Source organism: Carassius gibelio, chromosome A1, assembly GCF_023724105.1.
Source record: "Carassius gibelio isolate Cgi1373 ecotype wild population from Czech Republic chromosome A1, carGib1.2-hapl.c, whole genome shotgun sequence".
NCBI classification, from domain to species: Eukaryota; Metazoa; Chordata; class Actinopteri; order Cypriniformes; family Cyprinidae; genus Carassius; species Carassius gibelio.
The window spans coordinates 32463303-32484447 of NC_068371.1; the positions used below are offsets into that span (position 1 = coordinate 32463303).

At 38.2% G+C, this 21145-nt stretch overlaps 2 protein-coding genes across 6 annotated transcripts in view; both read left to right on the forward strand.

Annotated features, from left to right (window-relative positions):
• The first annotated feature begins 134 nt into the window (after positions 1–134).
• Positions 135–14534, forward strand: LOC128024521 (NACHT, LRR and PYD domains-containing protein 12-like). Of its 3 annotated transcripts, none has more exons than XM_052610728.1 (5): positions 135–1993; positions 3103–3276; positions 12123–12296; positions 13867–13913; positions 13996–14534. In XM_052610728.1, exons 1-5 carry the CDS (start codon positions 150–152, stop codon positions 14517–14519), a joined length of 2763 nt encoding a protein of 920 aa, XP_052466688.1. In that variant the 5' UTR covers positions 135–149; the 3' UTR covers positions 14520–14534. The 3 variants fall into 3 exon arrangements, with proteins under 3 accessions (XP_052466688.1, XP_052466695.1, XP_052466703.1); XM_052610735.1 differs by having other exon boundaries at positions 13867–13917; positions 13996–14020; XM_052610743.1 differs by lacking the exons at positions 135–1993; positions 3103–3276 and adding exons at positions 8175–10192; positions 10344–10517.
• A 3554-nt stretch (positions 14535–18088) lies between these two features.
• Positions 18089–21145, forward strand: part of LOC128020284 (adhesion G protein-coupled receptor L1-like) — a 31843-nt gene continuing 28786 nt past the window's right edge. For all 3 annotated transcript variants that reach the window (XM_052607151.1, XM_052607191.1, XM_052607201.1), the window contains exon 1: positions 18089–19309. The gene's annotated coding sequence lies outside the window, so the exon portion shown is untranslated. The remainder of the gene's footprint in view (positions 19310–21145) is intronic.

The window sequence follows — 21145 nt, forward strand, 5'->3', positions numbered from 1 at the left end:
GATGTGGAGTTTGTGAGCAGGTTCTGAGAGATTCTGTCTCTGTCATCTGTTTCTGCAGACAGTGCATCAATTTCTACAGCAATCAGTCCAGACCATCAGAACAGTTGGACTCTCCTCAGTGCAGAAAGAGATCCAGAACAAACAGAGCCATGAAATCCAGTTCCTCTGGGTGTGTTCACCTGCAGGAGGAGACTGGAGACCTGCATAAACCACTGAATGATGAACTACAGAGAGTCAAAGAGCAGCACAAAACCAGCATGAAGAACAAGTATGAGACATTATTTGAGGGACTGAAACTCCAGAAGAATGAAAGCCTCCTGAACAGCATCTACACACAGCTCTACATCATAGAGGGAGAGAGAGAAGGAGTGAATGAAGAACATGAGGTTTTACAGATGGAGAAAACAGCCAGAACACAACACTCACAAGACACTCCAATCTACTGCAATGACATCTTTAAAGCCTCCGCTGAAGCAGAATCTGAGGAGAAAGAGCAGATCAAGACTGTTCTTACTAAAGGCATCGCTGGAATCGGAAAAACCGTCTCTGTGCAGAAGTTCATTTTGGACTGGGCCGAGGGAAGAGCCAATCAGGATGTAGATTTCATGTTTGTGCTTCCATTTCGAGAGCTGAACTTGATCAGAGATCATCAGTACAGTCTTCACAGACTTCTGCTGGACTTTCATCCTGAACTTCAAGATCTGGACTCACAGATTTATGAGGAGTGTAAAGTTGTGTTCATCTTTGATGGTCTGGATGAAAGCAGAATCACACTGATGTTTTCAGACGCTCAGAAAGTTTGTGATGTGACTGAGACTTCATCAGTGGCTGTGTTGATGTCAAAGCTGATGAAAGGAGAGCTGCTTCCCTCTGCTCTCATCTGGATCACCTCCAGACCAGCAGCAGCCAATCAGATCCCCTCCAAATACATCCACCGTCTGACAGAAATTCAGGGATTCACTGAGCCTCAGAAGGAGGAATATTTCAGGAAGAGAATCAGTGATGAGCATCAAGCCAGCAGAATCATCTCACACATCAGAAGAGCAAGAAGCCTCCACATCATGTGCCACATCCCCGTCTTTTGCTGGATCTCATCCACTGTGCTTCAGAAGCTCCTGGAAGAAGATCTGAGTGCAGAAATCCCTCAAACTCTGACTGAAATGTACATCCACTTCCTGCTGATTCAGATCAACATGAGGAAGCAGAAGTATGAAGAGAGAGATCCAGAGAAACTCCTGCCGTCCAACAGAGAAGTGATTGTGAAACTTGCTGAAGTGGCTTTCAAACAGCTGATGAAGGGCAATGTGATGTTCTATGAGGAGGACCTGATTGAGAGCAGCATAGACGTCACTGACGCCTCGGTGTATTCTGGGATTTGCACTGAGATCTTTAAGGAGGAATCTGTGATTCATCAGAGGAAAGTCTACAGTTTCATTCATCTGAGCGTTCAGGAGTTTCTCGCTGCTTTCCATGTCTTTTACTGCTATTTAAGCAGCACCATGGAGACCCTTAAGGTCTTTGATTCATTGCATAATTTGCTTAGAGGTGCGGTAGACAAAGCTCTCAAGAGTGAGAATGGACATCTGGATCTGTTCCTGCGGTTCCTGCTGGGCGTCTCACTGGAGTCCAATCAGAGACTCTTACAGGATCTACTGACACACACAGAGAACAGCTCAGAGACCATCAGAGACACCACACAGTACATCAAAGAGAAGATTAAATATGGACGTGAACTCTCCACTGAAAGATCCATCAATCTGTTCCTCTGTCTGCTGGAAGTGAAAGATCAGACCCTGTCCAAAGAGATTCAGGAGTTTGTGAAATCAGACAAACACTCAGAGAAGAAACTCTCTGCTGCTCAGTGCTCAACAATCTCCTACATGCTTCAAATGTCAGAGGAGACACTGGATAAGCTTGACCTCATGACATACAACACATCAGCTGAGGGGAGAAGAAGACTGTTACCAGCTGTGATCAACTGCAGAAAAGCCCTGTGAGTGATTATTTGTAACATTTTTTTTTTTCTAAATGGAATCACAGTTCCATTGTTGTGCCAAGTGCAAATGTCATCCAATTATCCAATTGAACTTTGAACTATCTTTAATTTAATTAAATTCTGCCCATTTTAATCAAAGTTTATACCATTTTGACATTGTAATTTAACAAAGCTGTTCAACTGGTAGCACAGAATGTGAGTGAATGGTTACATTTTCCTCTTTTCTACTAGTTACAGCACAAAATAAACATTAACAAACTTAAGAAGCTATGTTAAAAGATACAGTAAAATGATTTAAATGCATCATATTTTGTGTAATTGTTAATGAGAACGTGGAAAGACAGTTTCTAAATAACATGTCACATAGCACTACATTTACCCCTGGAAAACCATTATGTGTACATTGATCATTATCAATTGATTTGCGACATAAATTCAATGTATGAAGGCATATTTTGCTAAATATATGTATAGTATTAAATATACATTTTTATTTTACTTAATATTTTAGTGGTGTATGAATAAATGTACGTTGAATATAACATGGAAAGACTGTGTGATTATAATACAAATTGGAGTAGAACCATGTAGTTATATAATTAGAAAGTTTATGTAAAATTACAACTTCAAAAAGCAAATTCATTTAAAAGTTTGGGCTCTGTCAGTTTTACAATTAATTCAATTTGTAAATGTATCAAGTAAGTGTAAACGCCTTCTCTGTATAATGCCGGGCATTGGTTGAGAGAAATTCCCTCTTTCTGAAAACATTTTTTTTTTCTTAAAAAAAATATATATATATATAATATAGTACCATTATCTTAGTGCAAGTGCAGTACAGTTAAAGCACTGTTATAAACGCTGTCTCTTAATGGATATTTATTTTATAATTTTTTTCTTCATTTGATATAAAATTTTAGATTAAATTAGATTAGATTAAATGTTACTTGCATATTAGCTTTCAGCCAGTTAAAGCAGTATTGACATAGCCAGTTTGTTCAGTATACCACCTTTTACCCTCTTCTACAAGAATGCAGTTGATATTATTTAAATACCAGTCGTAGAATGAGGTTAAGCATTTAATTCTCCTGTGTTTAATTATCTTTCAGTTTTGCTGGCTGTAACATCACTGCTCGGTCCTGTGAAACTGTGACATCAGCTCTACAATCCCCAGACTGTGTCCTGAGAGAGCTGGATCTGAGTAACAATGACCTGCAGGATTCAGGAGTGAAGCTGCTCTGTAATGGACTGAAGAGTCCAAACTGTCAACTGCAGATACTGAGGTATTAAGATTATATAGCAATAATGTGTGTTTGTAGATTATCTGTGTGTTTGTAGATTATTTGACTGTGTGTGTCTGCAGATTATTTGACTGTGTGTCTGTAGTTGATTTGTGTATGTCTGTAGATGATCTGACTGTGTGTGTCTGTAGATCATCTGACAGTGTGTCTGAAAATTATCTGATTGTGTGTGTCTGACTGTGTCTGTTGATTATCTGACAGTGTGTGTCTTTAGATGATCTGACAGTGCTTTTCTGTAAATTATATGACAGTGTTGTCTGTAGATGCTCTAATAGTGTGTGTCTGTAGATGATATAACAGTGTGTGCCTGTGGATGATCTGACTGTGTTTGTCTGTAGATGATCTGACTGTGTGCTTCTGTAAATTATATCTCTCTGTGTGCCTGTAGGTTGTCTGGCTGTATGGTGACAGAGGAAGGCTGTGGTTATTTGTCTTCAGCTCTGAGTTCAAACCCCTCACACCTGAGAGAGCTGGATCTGAGCTACAATCACCCAGGACAATCAGGAGTCCAGCTGCTCAAACACAAACTTCAGGATCCAAACTATAAACTGCAGATACTCAAGTATGTTGAGTTCAATTAATAAACCTTAATATTTGCAGTGGATGATGACATTGTCTGTAGGCCCAAACCTAATGGGAAGAATTGTTCTTCTCTGTGTAGATCTTAGAGAGAAATTGTTAGCTGAAAATAGAACAAAAAAATTGGAGAGGGCATTGATTAGAAGATGAAAATTGGGTTATTGAGACTTTAAAGAATGCAGAGATATTTATAGTTTTAACATAACTCAATCCATGGAAATTAAATATTAAATAATGTCTTATCCACGAGTATATCCTTAAATCAAAACTCTTTTTCCTCCTTCGGCTGTTCACTAGGACATAAAGACATTGAGTCAAACAGCTCTGTACAGCTGATTTGAAATAATACATATAATCAAAACCACTGCATGTAAAAAAATTTCTGTATGTTTTGTCTCTTTTTAGTTTGGATCATAGAGGGACCTTCAGGATCAAACCAGGACTTCGAAAATGTATGTTTCTCTCTCTAACACAGACTTTAAATGAAACAACTGAGATTATTAATCTGTTTTTATTTGTCTTCTTGGGTTCAGATGCCTGTGATCTCACACTGGATCCAAACACAGCAAATACTCAACTCATCCTGTCTGATGAGAACAGAAAGATCACATATGTGGAAGATCATCAGCAGTATCCTGATCATCCAGAGAGATTTGCTGATATTCCCCAGGTATTGTGCCAAGAGAGTCTAACTGGACGCTGTTACTGGGAGGTTGAATGGGGATCTTGGGCTCGTATAGCAGTGACATATAAAGGAATCAGCAGGAAAGATGGGACTGTCTGTAAGTTTGGATACAATGACAAATCCTGGTGTCTGAATTGCTCTTTAAATGGAACTGCTGTTTGGCACAACAATGTCTTCACTATTGTCACACATTCACCTCCCTCTACTAGAGTAGGAGTGTATCTGGATTGGCCGGCTGGCACTCTGTCCTTCTACAGGGTCTCTGACACACACACACTCACACACTTACACACATTCAACACCAAATTCACTGAACCCCTATATGCTGGATTTAAGGTGTTTCAGTCTGAACTGTCTCTGTGTCAGATTTAACAGCGGACACACACAGTCAACCTCTGACAATGCTTTTTATACCTCCATAGAAATCTTGGTTATATGTCTGATGACACCTGTAAGAATCACTGTGTACATTTTATATAAAATATAACCAGTATATAAAGTGTCTATATATACTGTATAACAGTATATAATATAACTAAATTAGTGTATGAAAATGAAATACATGTAAATGTCTATAAAATCATGCTGTAAAATGTGAGAGTAAATACTAAATATCATAATAAATCATAAAATAACATCTTATTTGTAGTTACTTTATGCATATACATTAAGTGATAGTCCAAGTCACATTAAGGTCATAATGTATTCAGCACTGATGTTTGTGGAATGCAGTTTCACTGAGATCCTCCTGTTCACAGTTAAGCGACTAAGGCAAAAACAATTGAACCAGTTCCTAAAGACATGCTGTTCCTGCATTGTGTTTACTGTAAATTTGATCATAAGAAACACGTGATCCGTGTCCACAACAGAAATGTAATGATGTCAGTAGATAAGCAGATATGGACAAATCACTCAAGGACACAATCACTCAAGGTTACAATAAGCCAAACTCATAGTTAAAGTACAGTAGGCTAAGTTTCAAACAAAGCTCACTAATGCACCATGGCAAAGGACCAAAATAAATGTATAAAGTATTTGTGTGAACTGTATCTAACAGTAGGACGTTTTATGGTGGATTGGGATAAGGAAACTGAATGTTATCCTATCTCTAATGAACTTGTTGAAATCTAAGAACTGTGATTAGTGGAATAAAGAGTCCCTGAGCTCCTCCTGTTTTCTCTGAACTGAATGTGTGAGACAAATGCCAATTAAACTAAACTTTACTGTTTACTGTGAATCTGATAATGAAAAACCAACCCTGTATCCATACAAACACCATGCAGTCTGTTTGTACTGTCAATTTGTTCATTAATTAATGGGCTGTAACTGTAACTATTCTTTGCATAAAACTAACCTTAAACCCCAGTGGGGAATGAAAATACGTTCTTACTGAATGATCCCTTCACTCTTAAGAAACAAACCCAAACTCTCATTTTACATAGCCTACAATAAAAATAATAGCAATAAAAGAAAAATAATAATAAATAATTAAACTGGATAATCCGCATATCTAGCTGATTATAGCCTATACATGGCAGATGACCATTGAGTCAACACCAAGACATATAGGCTAGGCCTACTGAATTGTCTTTATCATCTTAGTCTTCAGTTATTAACTTTAGATTTTGTATGGCTGTGGTAATTGAGTTATAACATACAGACAGACCACAGCAAAGGCAATCTTATGGATTTGATTGTGGTTTGGACTAATTGTCATGGAGTGAACTGAATGCCTGAGTTCAGGTTTCTTTACTGTGTACATAAATTAGGTGGATAAAAAAGTGAGCCAGGATTTTTGCCATAATATGACATGTTATTAAAAGTTAGTTCTACATAAAGAAATAATTCTTTAGTTTAGACACACAGACATCAACAATCAGCGTGAGCATCACAACAACAGTGGCCATCAAAAAAGCATGTTGTTGCCAATAAAAACTAATCCATGGCTCCCATCATGAATAAATTATGAACTGAACTGTCATTTTAACTTTTTATTGTAACTATATTTTATTTTTGCTGCTTTTATGTGAATTTGTAGTATCTAGTTTTGTGATGTTCAGAGTAGATCTATTTATCTGAATATGCTGTTAGTCACCCTTGTCTCGATTCATACGCTGATTATTGTTATCTGTGTATGCCTAAAATTAAAACTCTTAAAATTTTTTTTTAAATAAATCAGAATCACAAGGGATGCCTAAAAAATGTATAAAAATACAGACTCTTTCATTGTGGAATCAAATCTATTACAATCAATAAGAAGAAAAAATACTTTAAATGAGTTCAGTGATTAAGGTGAAGCAACAAATACATTAAAACATAATTATCAGCACCAGGTGCTTTTTGCTCTTGGCTTGACACACAAATTTAAAAATTAAGAAGTTGCAAGCCAATATCCCAACTAAAGCAAACACTGATCACTATAATGGTGACACACAAATTGTGATTTTCTCGGTTGGTGATTCTGCTTGTTAACATCAGGTGTTGTCAATAATGCAATCATAATTCTTAATTATCTCATTAACTTCAACTCTGCTTCAGTGTTTAAATGTGTCCACACTCAGAGTGTTAAATTAACACTGGGCATTTTGCTGTGTATCGACCATTTGATCCTGTTTCGTTTTCTTAATTTCCTTAAATCAACACAGATTTTTAAATGGTCTTTTGACGTGTATTATTATTATTATTATTATTTATTTTTTGAACAGCTGATAATGTGTTGTTGATGATATTAAGGAGTCCTTCATTCAGGACTCTGTGTGTATGTGTACAGTAAATGTACCTGCATGTTTCTAAGAAACAGTGTGACTGATCCCTTCTTGAAAATTTAAGCAGGTGGAGCAGGAAGAACAGATAAAACAAAAGTAAACAACACTGGTGGTTCGATGAGGAAGTTTTCTGTAACAGCGGGGCAGTTTTTAACGTAAGTACATTTAATTTGTAATACAACAGCTAGAAATCTGTCTCTTAGACTATTTTAAACAGTTACAATAAATGTGTGTTCAAATGAAGTCATGTATTTAGTATGAGAAGTTGTCAGAGTAATTTTACGTGTAACATGACGTTCCCTATAGAGGTTTATGGTTTCGAACCCAGGCAGATCCCGGCAAATAAACACAGCACACATTTTACAATCTGCACCACGGAAGTTGATAACTTTTGGTTGTCTTTTGTAATGTTGACTAGCCGACTCAAAAAAAAAAGTGTAAACAGCTTCAGCCAACAAGGTGGGCTATATAAACTTAGTGTAAATAGACACTCCGGTATAGAAACCACCTGGAGCTCACTAATTTTCAAAGCATGGCTACGGCCATCTATTTAAGATGTATAATTACATGTGTGACATGACAATTTTTGTTTCAGAAAAAGTTTCAGAAATGTTTGACAATGCATCATGTCTTTGCAAAAGCTAAGCAAAGGTCGTCTTATTTAAGATGTAGTAGATGTAATAAACATGTATATATGGTTTAAGAAGAGCATTAGACTGCCAAAATCCTACAACAGAGGATGTTGACATTGTTTGATGTTTGTTATTAATGTGAATAGTAATGTGTAATAATGGGAACAGTGCTGTAAAGTAATTTTGAGTGATGTTAGGGGATATATGTGTTTGCAGGAGTGATGAGGCTTATTAATGGAGGAAAAGAAAAGCAGTGTTTCCTCTGACCTGAATCTCTGTGAAGAGAAAGAGGGAGAGCGATTTCGAAATGTCCCATCTCCAGATCCCAGCTTTGTGTCTATGAAGAGTAGCAGATCCATTATTGAGCCCCCTGCTCTCAGTGTTGAAGCTGTGACCTTTGACCTCAGGCTGCATGGTATCGAAGCAGCCCTGCTGGAGACCACTGAAGAACTGCAGAAACGAGTAGATGATGAACTACAGAGAGTCAAAGAGCAGCACAAAACCAGCATGAAGAACAAGTATGAGAGATTATTTGAGGGACTGAAACTCCAGGAGAATGAAAGCCTCCTGAACAGCATCTACACACAGCTCTACATCATAGAGGGAGAGAGAGAAGTAGTGAATGAAGAACATGAGGTTTTACAGATGGAGAAAACAGCCAGAACACAACACTCACAAGACACTCCAATCTACTGCAATGACATCTTTAAAGCTTCCGCTGAAGCAGGATCTGAGGAGAAAGAGCAGATCAAGACTGTTCTTACTAAAGGCATCGCTGGAATTGGAAAAACCGTCTCTGTGCAGAAGTTCATTCTGGACTGGGCCGAGGGAAAAGCCAATCAGGATGTAGATTTCATGTTTGTGCTTCCATTTCGAGAGCTGAACTTGATCCGAGATCACCAGTACAGTCTTCACAGACTTCTGCTGGACTTTCATCCTGAACTTCAAGATCTGGACTCACAGATTTATGAGGAGTGTAAAGTTGTGTTCATCTTTGATGGTCTGGATGAAAGCAGAATCACACTGATGTTTTCAGACGCTCAGAAAGTTTGTGATGTGACTGAGACTTCATCAGTGGCTGTGTTGATGTCAAAGCTGATGAAAGGAGAGCTGCTTCCCTCTGCTCTCATCTGGATCACCTCCAGACCAGCAGCAGTCAATCAGATCCCCTCCAAATACATCCACCGTCTGACAGAAATTCAGGGATTCACTGAGCCTCAGAAGGAGGAATATTTCAGGAAGAGAATCAGTGATGAGCATCAAGCCAGCAGAATCATCTCACACATCAGAAGAGCAAGAAGCCTCCACATCATGTGCCACATCCCCGTCTTCTGCTGGATCTCATCCACTGTGCTTCAGAAGCTCCTGGAAGAAGATCTGAGTGCAGAAATCCCTCAAACTCTGACTGAAATGTACATCCACTTCCTGCTGATTCAGATCAACATGAGGAAGCAGAAGTATGAAGAGAGAGATCCAGAGAAACTCCTGCCATCCAACAGAGAAGTGATTGTGAAACTTGCTGAAGTGGCTTTCAAACAGCTGATGAAGGGCAATGTGATGTTCTATGAGGAGGACCTGATTGAGAGCAGCATAGACGTCACTGATGCCTTAGTGTATTCTGGGATTTGCACTGAGATCTTTAAGCAGGAATCTGTGATTCATCAGAGGAAAGTCTACAGCTTTATCCATCTGAGCGTTCAGGAGTTTCTCGCTGCTTTGTATGTTTTTTATTACCACATGTGCAGCACAACAGAAGCATGTTTTGATTCACTGCACTATTTATACATAAGAGTAGTAGATAAAGCTCTCAAGAGTGAAAATGGACATCTGGATCTGTTCCTGCGGTTCCTGCTGGGCGTCTCACTGGAGTCCAATCAGAGACTCTTACAGGATCTACTGACACACACAGAGAACAGCTCAGAGACCATCAGGGAAACCACACAGTATATTAAGCAGAAGATCAAAGATGGACATGGACTCTCCAGTGAACGATCCATCAATCTGTTCCTCTGTCTGCTGGAAGTGAAAGATCAGACTCTGTTTAGAGAGATTCAGGAGTTTGTGAAATCAGACAAAAACTCAGAGAAGAAACTCTCTCCTGGTCACTGCTCAACAATCTCCTACATGCTTCAGATGTCAGAGGAACTGATGGATGAGCTGGAACTCATGAAATACAACACATCAGATGAGGGCAGAAGAAGACTGATACCAGCTGTGATCAACTGCAGAAAAGCTTTGTGAGTATTGCAATGAAGAAATTGTTTCTAAAGAGCAACAATATCCTCTCTGAAAGCAATTGCATTTACAATGTTCTCAAGAAATAAAGTCATTTTGAAAATTTAATAATTAGAATACCAGTCAGGATAAAAATAGTTTCCTCTCTTTCAGTCTCGTTGGCTGCAATCTCACCGTTCAACATTGTGAAATAATGTCATCAGCTCTTCAATCCTCAAACTGTGTCCTGAGAGAGCTGGATCTGAGGAACAATGACCTGCAGGACTCTGGAGTGAAGATTATTTCTGATGGACTGAAGTGTCCAAACTGTCAACTGCAGATACTGAGGTATTAAGAACATATAAGAGATCATTTACAGTCAACTGATCACAATGTTGTTGTGTTTCTGTTGATACTCTGTGTGTCTGTAGATGGTCTGTGTGTCTGTATATTATCTGACTGTGTGTCTGTAGATGATCTGATTGAGTGTCTGTAGAGGGTCTGTGTGTCTGTAGATGATCTTTTAGTTTGTAAATTATTTGACTGTGTCTGTAGATGGTCTGTGTGTCTCTCTGTGTGTCTGTAGATGATCTGACTGTGTGTAGATAGTCTGTGTGTCTGTAGATCGTCTGTGTGTCTGTAGATGTTCTGAGTTTCTGTAGTTGATCTGACTGTGTTTGTCTGTAGATGATCTGACTGTATGTGTGTGTGTGTGTGTGTCTATAGATGATCTGACTTTGTGTGTCTATAGATGATCTGACTGTGAGTGTCTGTAGATGATCTGACAGTGTGTGTCTGTAGATGATCTGACAGTGTGTGTCTGTAGATGATCTGATGGTGTGTGTCTGTAGATGATCTGACAGTGTGTGTCTGTAGATGATCTGATGGTGTGTGTCTGTAGATGATCTGACAGTGTGTGTCTGTAGATGATCTGACAGTGTGTGTCTGTAGATGATCTGACGGTTTGGGTCTGTAGATGATCTGACGGTGTGTGTCTGTAGATGATCTGACTGTGTTTGTCTGTAGGTTGTCTGGCAGTGTGTGTCTGTAGATGATCTTTCTGTATGTCTGAAGATAGTCTGTGTGTATTTAAATGGTATGTGTCTCCGTAGATTATCTGATTGTTTGTGTCTGTAGATCATCTGACTGTGTTTGTGTAGATCGTCTGTGTGTCTGTAGATGTTCTGAGTTTCTGTAGTTGATCTGACCGTGTTTGTCTGTAGATGATCTGACTGTGTGTGTGTGTGTGTGTGTGTGTGTGTGAGTGTCTGTAGATGATCTGACTGTGAGTGTCTGTAGATGATCTGACTGTGTGTGTGTGTGTGTGTGTGTGTGTGTGTGTGTGTGTGTGTGTGTGTGTATAGATGATCTGACTGTGTGTGTCTGTAGATGATCTGACTGTGAGTGTCTGTAGATGATCTGACTGTGTGTCTGTAGATGATCTGATGGTGTGTGTCTGTAGATGATCTGACAGTGTGTGTCTGTAGATGATCTGACAGTGTGTGTCTGTAGATTATCTGACTATGTGTCTGTAGAAGATCTGACTGTGTTTGTCTGTAGGTTGTCTGACAGTGTGTGTCTGTAGATGATCTGACGGTGTGTGTCTGTAGATTATCTGACTGTGTTTGTCTGTAGGTTGTCTGACAGTGTGTGTCTGTAGATGATCTGACGGTGTGTGTCTGTAGAAGATCTGACTGTGTTTGTCTGTAGGTTGTCTGGCAGTGTGTGTCTGTAGATGATCTTTCTGTGTGTCTGAAGATAGTCTGTGTGTATTTAAATGGTCTGTGTCTCTGTAGATGATCTGATTGTGTGTGTCTGTAGATCATCTGACGGTGTGTGTGTATGTAGATAGTCTGTAAATGTTCTGTGTTTCTGTAATTGATCTGACTGTATGTGTCTGTAGATGATCTGGCAGTGTGTCTGTAGTTGATCTGTCTCTGTGTGTGTCTGTAGGTTGTCTGGCTGTATGGTGACAGAGGAAGGCTGTGGTTATTTGTCTTCAGCTCTGAGTTCAAACCCCTCACACCTGAGAGAGCTGGATCTGAGCTACAATCACCCAGGACAATCAGGAGTCCAGCTGCTCAAACACAAACTGCAGGATCCAAACTATAAACTGCAGATACTCAAGTATGTGACATTTAAGTTATGTTTGAGAGCTTTTCTTCTGCTACTTTTCTGCTTGTAGTGAATAAATCCTTATATTAGCTCACCAAATGTATTTGCATAATATTTTTACTGCTGTTTTTTGATGAAGAGATGAAAAGATGTTTTACTCTAAACAAATGCAAGTTGATTGGTTAAATTTAAATCTAATATGGAGAGAAATTGCAATAGCAAACAGGACATTCATTGGATGTAAATTAGACTAAAGTGTGCCTATCATGACTATTTCTAATAAAGAAAAAGCAAATAAAGAAATAGCAAATAGCAAATTAGTTGTTTTAAATTTCAATCCCATTCAGTAAATTTCACATCACAAATTCTTACATCTACTTTCTGTGCGGACATCCCCTGAAAACAAACTTCAAACGCTGTGGCTCATTTGTATGATGTAATGTCAAAAAGACACTGTGAAAGTAAATTCAGATTATTTTTACTTCCAAAGGATGAGGTTGTGCAATAATCTTCTTTACTAAGATACCAGAGCAGTATAATAAAAAACATTTTGCTGTGTTCTCGTCAATTCACTGTCGACTGCTTCTCCAATCTCTGTGAGTTAAGTGCGGGATTTGTAAACCAGTTGTCTTTGAAATCTTGGTCAGTGCCCAGTTTGTTTTTAACATTTTGCTCCTCCTAATCACACCCCTGTAAGTATGATTAATAATTGTTGCTTTGATGTTCTGTCGAGCGTGCAAAATATGTAGTTTTGTGTGTTGTGTTATATGTTGTGTAAAAAGTCAGTGCAGCTGTAAGTTTACTACCAGGCATCATGTAATGATCTTCTCAACTGGTTTTTATTTAGAGTCTGATCGATGCTGTTAATTTAATATTAGTGACTACAGTAGATGTGTTACAATGCATAAGATCCTGAAGATTTATATCATATGTATTTTAGACTGTTCTTTTTTAAATAAAAATTTTTATGATTCACTCTGAACTGCAGAATGCTAAGACACACAGAGACCTCAAGAATTACTGTATGAATTTTAACAATGGTGACATGCTTCATGTCACAATGCATTCTGGGTGCCATGTATGAGTTTTGTATGATGTAACCAGAATACAGTGCAGCATGAAGCATGTCACCATTGTTGAGAGTATCATCTACTGTAACTCCAGACTCTTTGCTGTTTTTGCCATAATAAACATTATGGCAGCTAAAGAACGACACTGACAAGTGTCAAACTGCACAACTAAAGCCAACACTTACCACCATTATGGTGACATCAAACCAAACTATTACTTTAAAACAGACATCAACATCCACATCTAAACATCTGCTTAAAACTTAATTAGAATGTTAGAGGAAAATGTTCTAATAATGTTCTAATAACATTTTTAGAATGTTTTTAGAGAACGTTATCCTATCTTTTGAGAGAACATTCTGGAAACAAAAATAAAACTTATTTTAATGAGTTAAAGTAATGTACAGTAAAAACATAAGTTGCCATGACTTACTAATCATATTTTGTACAGTGTGGGTGAATGGGAATAACTACCTATGATTATTTGTGTCCGTGTGTTTCTTTCTTTTTAGTTTGGATCACGGAGGGCCCTTCAGAATCACACCAGGACTAAGAAAATGTAGGTTCTTTCCACATCTCTGCGTGTTTAATGATAACAAATTAGATTTTTTAACTGATTCTATCATTCTTCTTGTGTTCAGATGCCTGTGATCTCACACTGGATCCAAACACAGCACACACACAACTCATCCTGTCTGATGAGAACAGAAAGATCTCATATGTGGAAGATCATCAGCAGTATCCTGATCATCCAGAGAGATTTGCTGATATTCCCCAGGTATTGTGTCGAGAGAGTCTGACTGGACGCTGTTACTGGGAGGTTGAATGGAGATCTTGGGCTCGTATAGCAGTGACATATAAAGGAATCAGCAGGAAAGATGGGACTGTCTGTAAGTTTGGGTACAATGACAAATCCTGGAGTCTATTCTGCACTGAGACTGGATTTGCTTTATGGCATAACAATAAGGCCAATAAAATACCAACTCCTTTACCATCTAAAAGAGTAGGAGTGTATGTGGACTGGCCGGCTGGTACTCTGTCTTACTACAGTGTCTCTGACACACACACACTCACACACTTACACACGTTCAACACCACATTCACTGAACCCCTCTATGCAGGGTTTAAGGTGTATGGTTCATCACTGTCTCTGTGTCAGATTTAACAACAAACACACTTTGCACCTCTGTCATTTTCTTGCTCATATGGTTGTAAGTGGGAAAGTTTGATGAAATCTGTTGATTCACATAAATGTCAGAAAGTTTAGGTTTAACTCTCTGGTCCATGATCAGCTGTACATTTAAACTGTAAATAATTAAGCTAATAAAACCTTTCTGGGTTCATTCCAGTTTCTGGTTTTACATACTGCACATGATCCAGACTCTTGTGATTAGTCATCACCTCCAGGCAGTGTTTATATATTTTTCACTTTACATACGTAACAGTTTCAGATGTGCAGTTTGCTTCTTTTTGTTCTTTTTATTTTTATTGAAATGTGGCTTTGTAGATAGAGTAAAACCTTAATAAATACAAAAGTTCTTTGACACTAACTTGGCACATGTTGTTTATTTAAATTGAAAACACTGTGTAAGTAAAGTTCTAAGGGTGTAGAAATTGATCAGATGTTATAAACTGACTGGCACTTTTTTTCATCTAACAATCTAAGCTCTTAATAGAAATACTTCAGAACTCTAGTAGCTTCTATGTCTTTACTGTCAGAGAGGAGACAAAAAAAAAATGCAATGTAGATTGTCTTGAAGTGTCTAGAACATCCACAACTGCTCAGACAAAAAGCTCAGGTAAACTCAGGTAAAGATAGGTATTTAGTGTCAACTGTTATGGGTGTTCAGTTTCTCAGTGTCTCCGTTTAAGAAATATATATAAAAAATCATTCAGTAGTTCTCCTCAAGAGTTAGAAGAGATATCAAGCATAACAGATGGTGGAGGAACTGGTTTGTGGAGTGTGAAGGAAAAAATAAAAGCAGATTCCTGCAGTTTGTTTACTGTAAATGTGCCTTTAAAATTAGTAATTAGAAGGCAGTTTAATTTATTTGTTCATCCTTTGAATAAATAACTTTAAACAATATGCTAGAGATAGAGGTTTTACCACAAAAAGACATTTGTATGAACTCTATCAGACTGGATTGGGATGAGACCATCTGATGATCATTTAGCGCCCCCTTCTGGACAGAGACCGATCAGACAAACATGGGTTTTAATAAGAGATTTAACTGTCTGAACTTTCACATTGGTTATTGTAGTGTGTATTTCTTTCTAATAGTTGAATCTAATCTCTCTGTAACACCTGCAGCTGGAGATGACATTGAACACCTTTGCAGGACACAGTAATTTGAATGATGAGTTAACATTTCTACTAAAGACATTAAAGGCTGCATCAGGGACACTACAGCCTTATTTGTTTTACAGAAGTATGAAAATAATCCATGAGAGCAGATACTGGGACAGAAACTGAACAACAGACAAAGTGTCATGTGTGTTTATGAGATGAAACGACAGCAGAAGTGTTCGGTTTTATTCAGGGATTGGGATCGATTACACAGAGTAAGAGCAATGTATTTAAGAAGGTCTGCCAATACATCATTTACTGATTTTATCATTTAAATATGCAGTGTATGTTATATAATCCAAATGTTATTATTATTATTATTAGTTTTACTGTTTCAATAAATACCTAATAAAATTAGTCGTTGTATAAAGTCTGTTGTGATTAATCTCATAGTTGTTTGGTTAAATTCATAGCTCAGAATTATTTAAAAAAAAATAATTGGCGAAATATTTTAGAAACCAAGTCACTGTCTGAATTCAGAATAACATACTGATACTATATCTGGTCTGGTATATGGCAGAAATACCATAGAAACCACAATGGTATATTCTATCTGGTAATATGCAACAGCTGCTGATTTATTTATTTTTTATTATATATTTTTTTACAATAGTGTTCAAGACCCAATAAAAATACAGCTTCAAGCCAACAAGATATTTAAAGCTTCTTAAACTCATCTGTACAACACTGTTGTATTATAATACACTAAAATGTTCTGAATTATGTGATTACCAGCTTGTAATTGTAAAAAGCTTTTTGGGAGCTCGCATAGAAACTGACTTTAGTGGACTCATGTTTCTGTATGTGTGATGAAACACCTCAGACATGATTCAGTTATTTAAAAAAGGAGTTTAGATGTGATGTTTACATCAGGGAAAGGTAGTAAATCAGCGTAATGACAGGGGAAGCCTTTTCATAAAAGCAGCTACAGTAAATGGATCGAGTGTCTTTTTTGTCCATGACCTGCATTTGGAAAGGTACATCAGGTTATCATTTCCTCCCCTAAACAGTAAGCACCTCTCTTAAAAGAGGTCAGTTAAACAGCTCAGTGAATTCACTTAATAGAGGCTGATTACTATCCTTGACAACTTTCTTCGAATGTGACTGAACTAAGAACAGTTATTTGTTAAAGATCAGAAGTGGGTTGAGAATGTCTCCATCTAGAGCTGGATGTGTGGCGTAACATCAGTGAGGAGCATAATGTGATGTGCTTTCCTAAAAATGAGTAACTAAGACTGCTGAAACTAATTGGGATGGCAAATCATTATAGAAGTCAATCAAACCTTCATTTCAGATGGGAGGGGATTTCTGTTAGCCAGTCGTAATTCTGCTTTAGTTCAGGCATTGGATATTTTCTCTGTTCACAATGAATTAATAACTGGGTGTTAATGGAGAAGACATCAGAGGTGAGTTTTTGTCTTCATTTGCCTGTTGGCTCTGTGGTTGATCTTTATTGATACGCATACTCTATTTAAGTGGACGAGGCTGGATGCAAATGTTCATCAACATGAAAAAGCACAATCATCAGTCGACCACGGAGCCATGGAGGGATTTTAGAGGTTTGCATGAAAGCAATGCAGGCTTCCTTACACAAATGATGAACGATGGATGACTGAAGCAGTGAAGAGAGTCGTCCTTATCTTAACTTCCTCTGAAGACACTGATAGACTCGTACAGTGAGTTTGAGTTGGGTACTTTAATCGTTTGGTTTCCCCTTACCCTTTTACACACTTTTAATCTTGGTCAGTGAAATCCATTACAAAAATGGTTTCACCTGTTTTACATTTTGATGATCTATCATCTAGACAATGGTGAAACAAAATCCATTTAAATTATATATATATAAAAAAAAAAAATAGGTAAATAGGTAAATATCAGAAGAAAATTTTTATTTTATTTTGCACCACGTCAAGTTATATATGTTATTAATGTTCAATATCCTGTATTTTGAATTCATATGTATGTATGTATCTATATCAAGAGTTTAAATGCAAAAGCATCTATGTAGCATCTGAAATTTTCTTTCTGAAGCTTTTTTTCCTCGGGCTCCTATGTGCATTCAGTAATTAACTGTAATGGCAATTAATAGTTCTTATTTAGAAGTTAAGTTTTTATTAATAGGCAATTAACAGAAAATGCAAACATATAATTTAAGGTTATAAAAACACTAATAAAGAGAATTGACAATAAATTATAAATAACAATAAAGTCATGCAATATACAGAAAAAGATAATTGAATTGTGAATTTGCATAATCTGCTATTTACAGATGAAAGATTGGATAGGTTATTTGTGTGTGTGTGTGTGTGTATTTGCCATAGAGATATATAGGATATATATGACACAGAGAGAGAGAGAGAGAGGGAGAGGGAGAGAGGGGAGTGAAGCAGGGCGTTCGTGTTCTCTGTGGAAGCCATCGCATTGAGTCTCTCGCGCTCGCTCGCTCGCGCCTGCCGCATCGCATGCAGCACAAACGGGGAATAGCGTTTCTCTCCCGTCAGGAAGCGACACACGCGTCTATAACAGAGTAAATCGTTCTGATTCGGGGATGTGTTTGATCGAAACGGCGAGGCCTGAGGCAGCAGCAGAACCCGTGACAGACGCATCTCCCCTCCACTGATCTGAGCTCTGGGATCTCCTGCACTGAAGCAGCATCACCACACCTGTCCTCTGCATATTAAACCCAACAGACACATGTGGACGCGGGCTTTATATTCCTAAATGCCAAACAGTGTGTTTAGTCGTCGTGTATCTGTGATTTAGGCCGTGGGTTCGGTCCCTGCCGTGCACGATGGTTTCCGCGCTATATGTCGCGGATGCTGTTGATCATCAGTTGTTCTGGATGTAAGCCGGCTGTAAAGGGAGCGGCGTCAGGCGGGATTCTGCGTCTGCAGCAAACAGCGCGTGTGTTTTTGCCTTAACTATTTTTTTTTTCTTTTTTTTATTAATATGACTGTTTTTTTATTTCAGTGAAAATTGTCTGCCAGACAAGGATCGCCCTTTGTATGCTCGTGCACGGGGAGCGGCGCCAGACGGGATTTTACAACATGCAATATATATTTTAACCTCAGCTCAGTTCCTCATTATTAATATTATAACCTTTTCAGTGTTTCGTGTCCAATGAAAATCCCAAGTCCGCCAGAAGAGGATCACCCTCAGCTCTCATTGCAATACCCTTGACGATCAACAGTTCGTCGCGTGAAGCCGATCCCACGCGATTATTAGTCGGAGCGCGCGACGTCGAGTCGAAGATTTCCCGCTGGCGCTCACCATGACTAATAAACCAAAGCGATGGTCGCCTTCACTCCTGGATGCTCGTGATGGTGTATGGTAATTCGTCTCTTGGACAGGGTCAGGAGACTGTATTCACATTGGATTATATCATTACCTGTGTTCATCATTCCTCCTGTGTTTGAGACTGAAGACGAGCTGTAAACTGGATTATTAGGATTTTGAACATCATGTGTTTGGCCCTTTGATCGTCTGGGAAGATGGCAGCTTATTAAATTTTAATCTTGATGCATTGTGGCGACACGGGAGGAGAAGAGGAGAAACTAGTGACTCGGGGAGGAGAGGAGAGAGGAGAGGATGTAGGGTGGATACAGAAGGTAAGAATGAATGAATGTTCAGTCCTAAACACACACATCTTCATACACATGTTAATGAATACATAGATCACAATTATATTGTTGTTTTCCACAAGTATTTTAAAATATACATAAATAAAACATATATATAGGGTGTGAATCAAGGTAAACTGGGACACCTTGGCCATTGAGATGACCAACTGGCCTAATTATCCTTAATTTACACTCTCTCTCTCTCTCTCTCTCTCTCTCTCTCTCTCTCTCTCTCTCTCTATATATATATATATATATATATATATGTATATATGTGTGTGTGTGTGTATATATATATATATACACACACACACACACACACACACACACAACTGATAACTGAATTCCCCACCAAACACATATTTTACTTGCAAACTACATCTGAGGACACACGTATAGTCATTGTGCATACACACTTCACTGTGCACATTCAGACATAAGCACACATTCTGCATGCTTAGACCTATATTTCATGCACACACACACACACATTGTGGTCATTTTTCATTGGGTGTAATTGAGTTACAGGCCAAAGGCGAGTCGTACACTGCGGCGCGTGAGTGGTGTGTAAATGTGCTGGCGCCACTGACTGCTGGTGCATTCTGACAGACCTCCATCTCTCTATCTCTCTCTCCACCCATCATCTCCTCCATCGCCCGCACACACTGTATCTTTCCCCTGAGCAATGCATGAGCCCTAACTAGTGCATTTGGATAAGCCTTAAGTGAGCTAAATCTGGAGAAACACCAATTCATTTGTCCGCTTTGGGAAAATTATTCATAAATAAAACAAATAATGTTTTCATTGTCTACAGAAGTGAGCTGAATCTGACAAAACCAGGACATCTGTTAGTACTTATTCAATCCTGGAGTCTAGGTTCGTTTTAGACCATATAACAACAAAACGAGTCTTCTTTCTTCCCCAGATGCAGTTAAGTGCATTTGTTACTGTGATTAAGAGACAGACACATGGAGAAAGGAGTGTTTGTTTAAAAAGAGCATGTAATGATCTCGTGAAGACTCACGGATGGTTGAGCGAGCAAAGATTCACATGCAAACACGCAAAAACACTGTACTAGTCAAAGTGGATGAAGAGCAGAAGAGAATCCCATATGTCACTTCTGCTGTTGGCTTATTGGTATCACAGTATATGTATCTATATATTCAGCCTGGGATGAAGAGGTTTGTGCAGGAGTAGAATAAAAACTCAGACGTTCAGTCATGAATACATAGACACAGACCAACTGACCCGGAGCTGGTGGCCAGAATCTTATATATTTGAGTTTGTATTTGTAGCGTTAGATAAATAACTATTATTTCTGTATCCCTCTTCTTTTGCCGTCTCATGAGTTTAGATGTCCCTGTTGTAAAACTTCTTTCTCTTACCCCAGTGTAGTGTCAGAAGCCGTTAATAAGCTGATCTCCAGGAGAACTGTAATCTGCTGTGCTTTCAGAGCATCAGTGTTTGGGAAACCTGTTTGAGAACAGCCATTATTCTCGCAGTTTGTTGGTGTTTCTTGACGTGCACAGAGTCCCCATTGGTTTAAATGTGTTAAGCCTTCATAATCAATCTGTTTCCTTAGTGACAATCACATTAGATTGTTAGAATATCTCAAATGACACTTGGCCAGTCTGCACTGTGATTTAGTCCTGAGATATACAATTGAGTTAAAGCGGAGAGTTGAAACAGGAGAATCATTATGTACTCTCTTATCAATAGTGATTGCTAAAATGTTTTTTTTTTTTGTTTGTTAGAATAAGTAATTGAATTGAATTGAATAAGTAATTGGCAGTGTTATTGCAATGTTAATATTTTTGCTAGGCC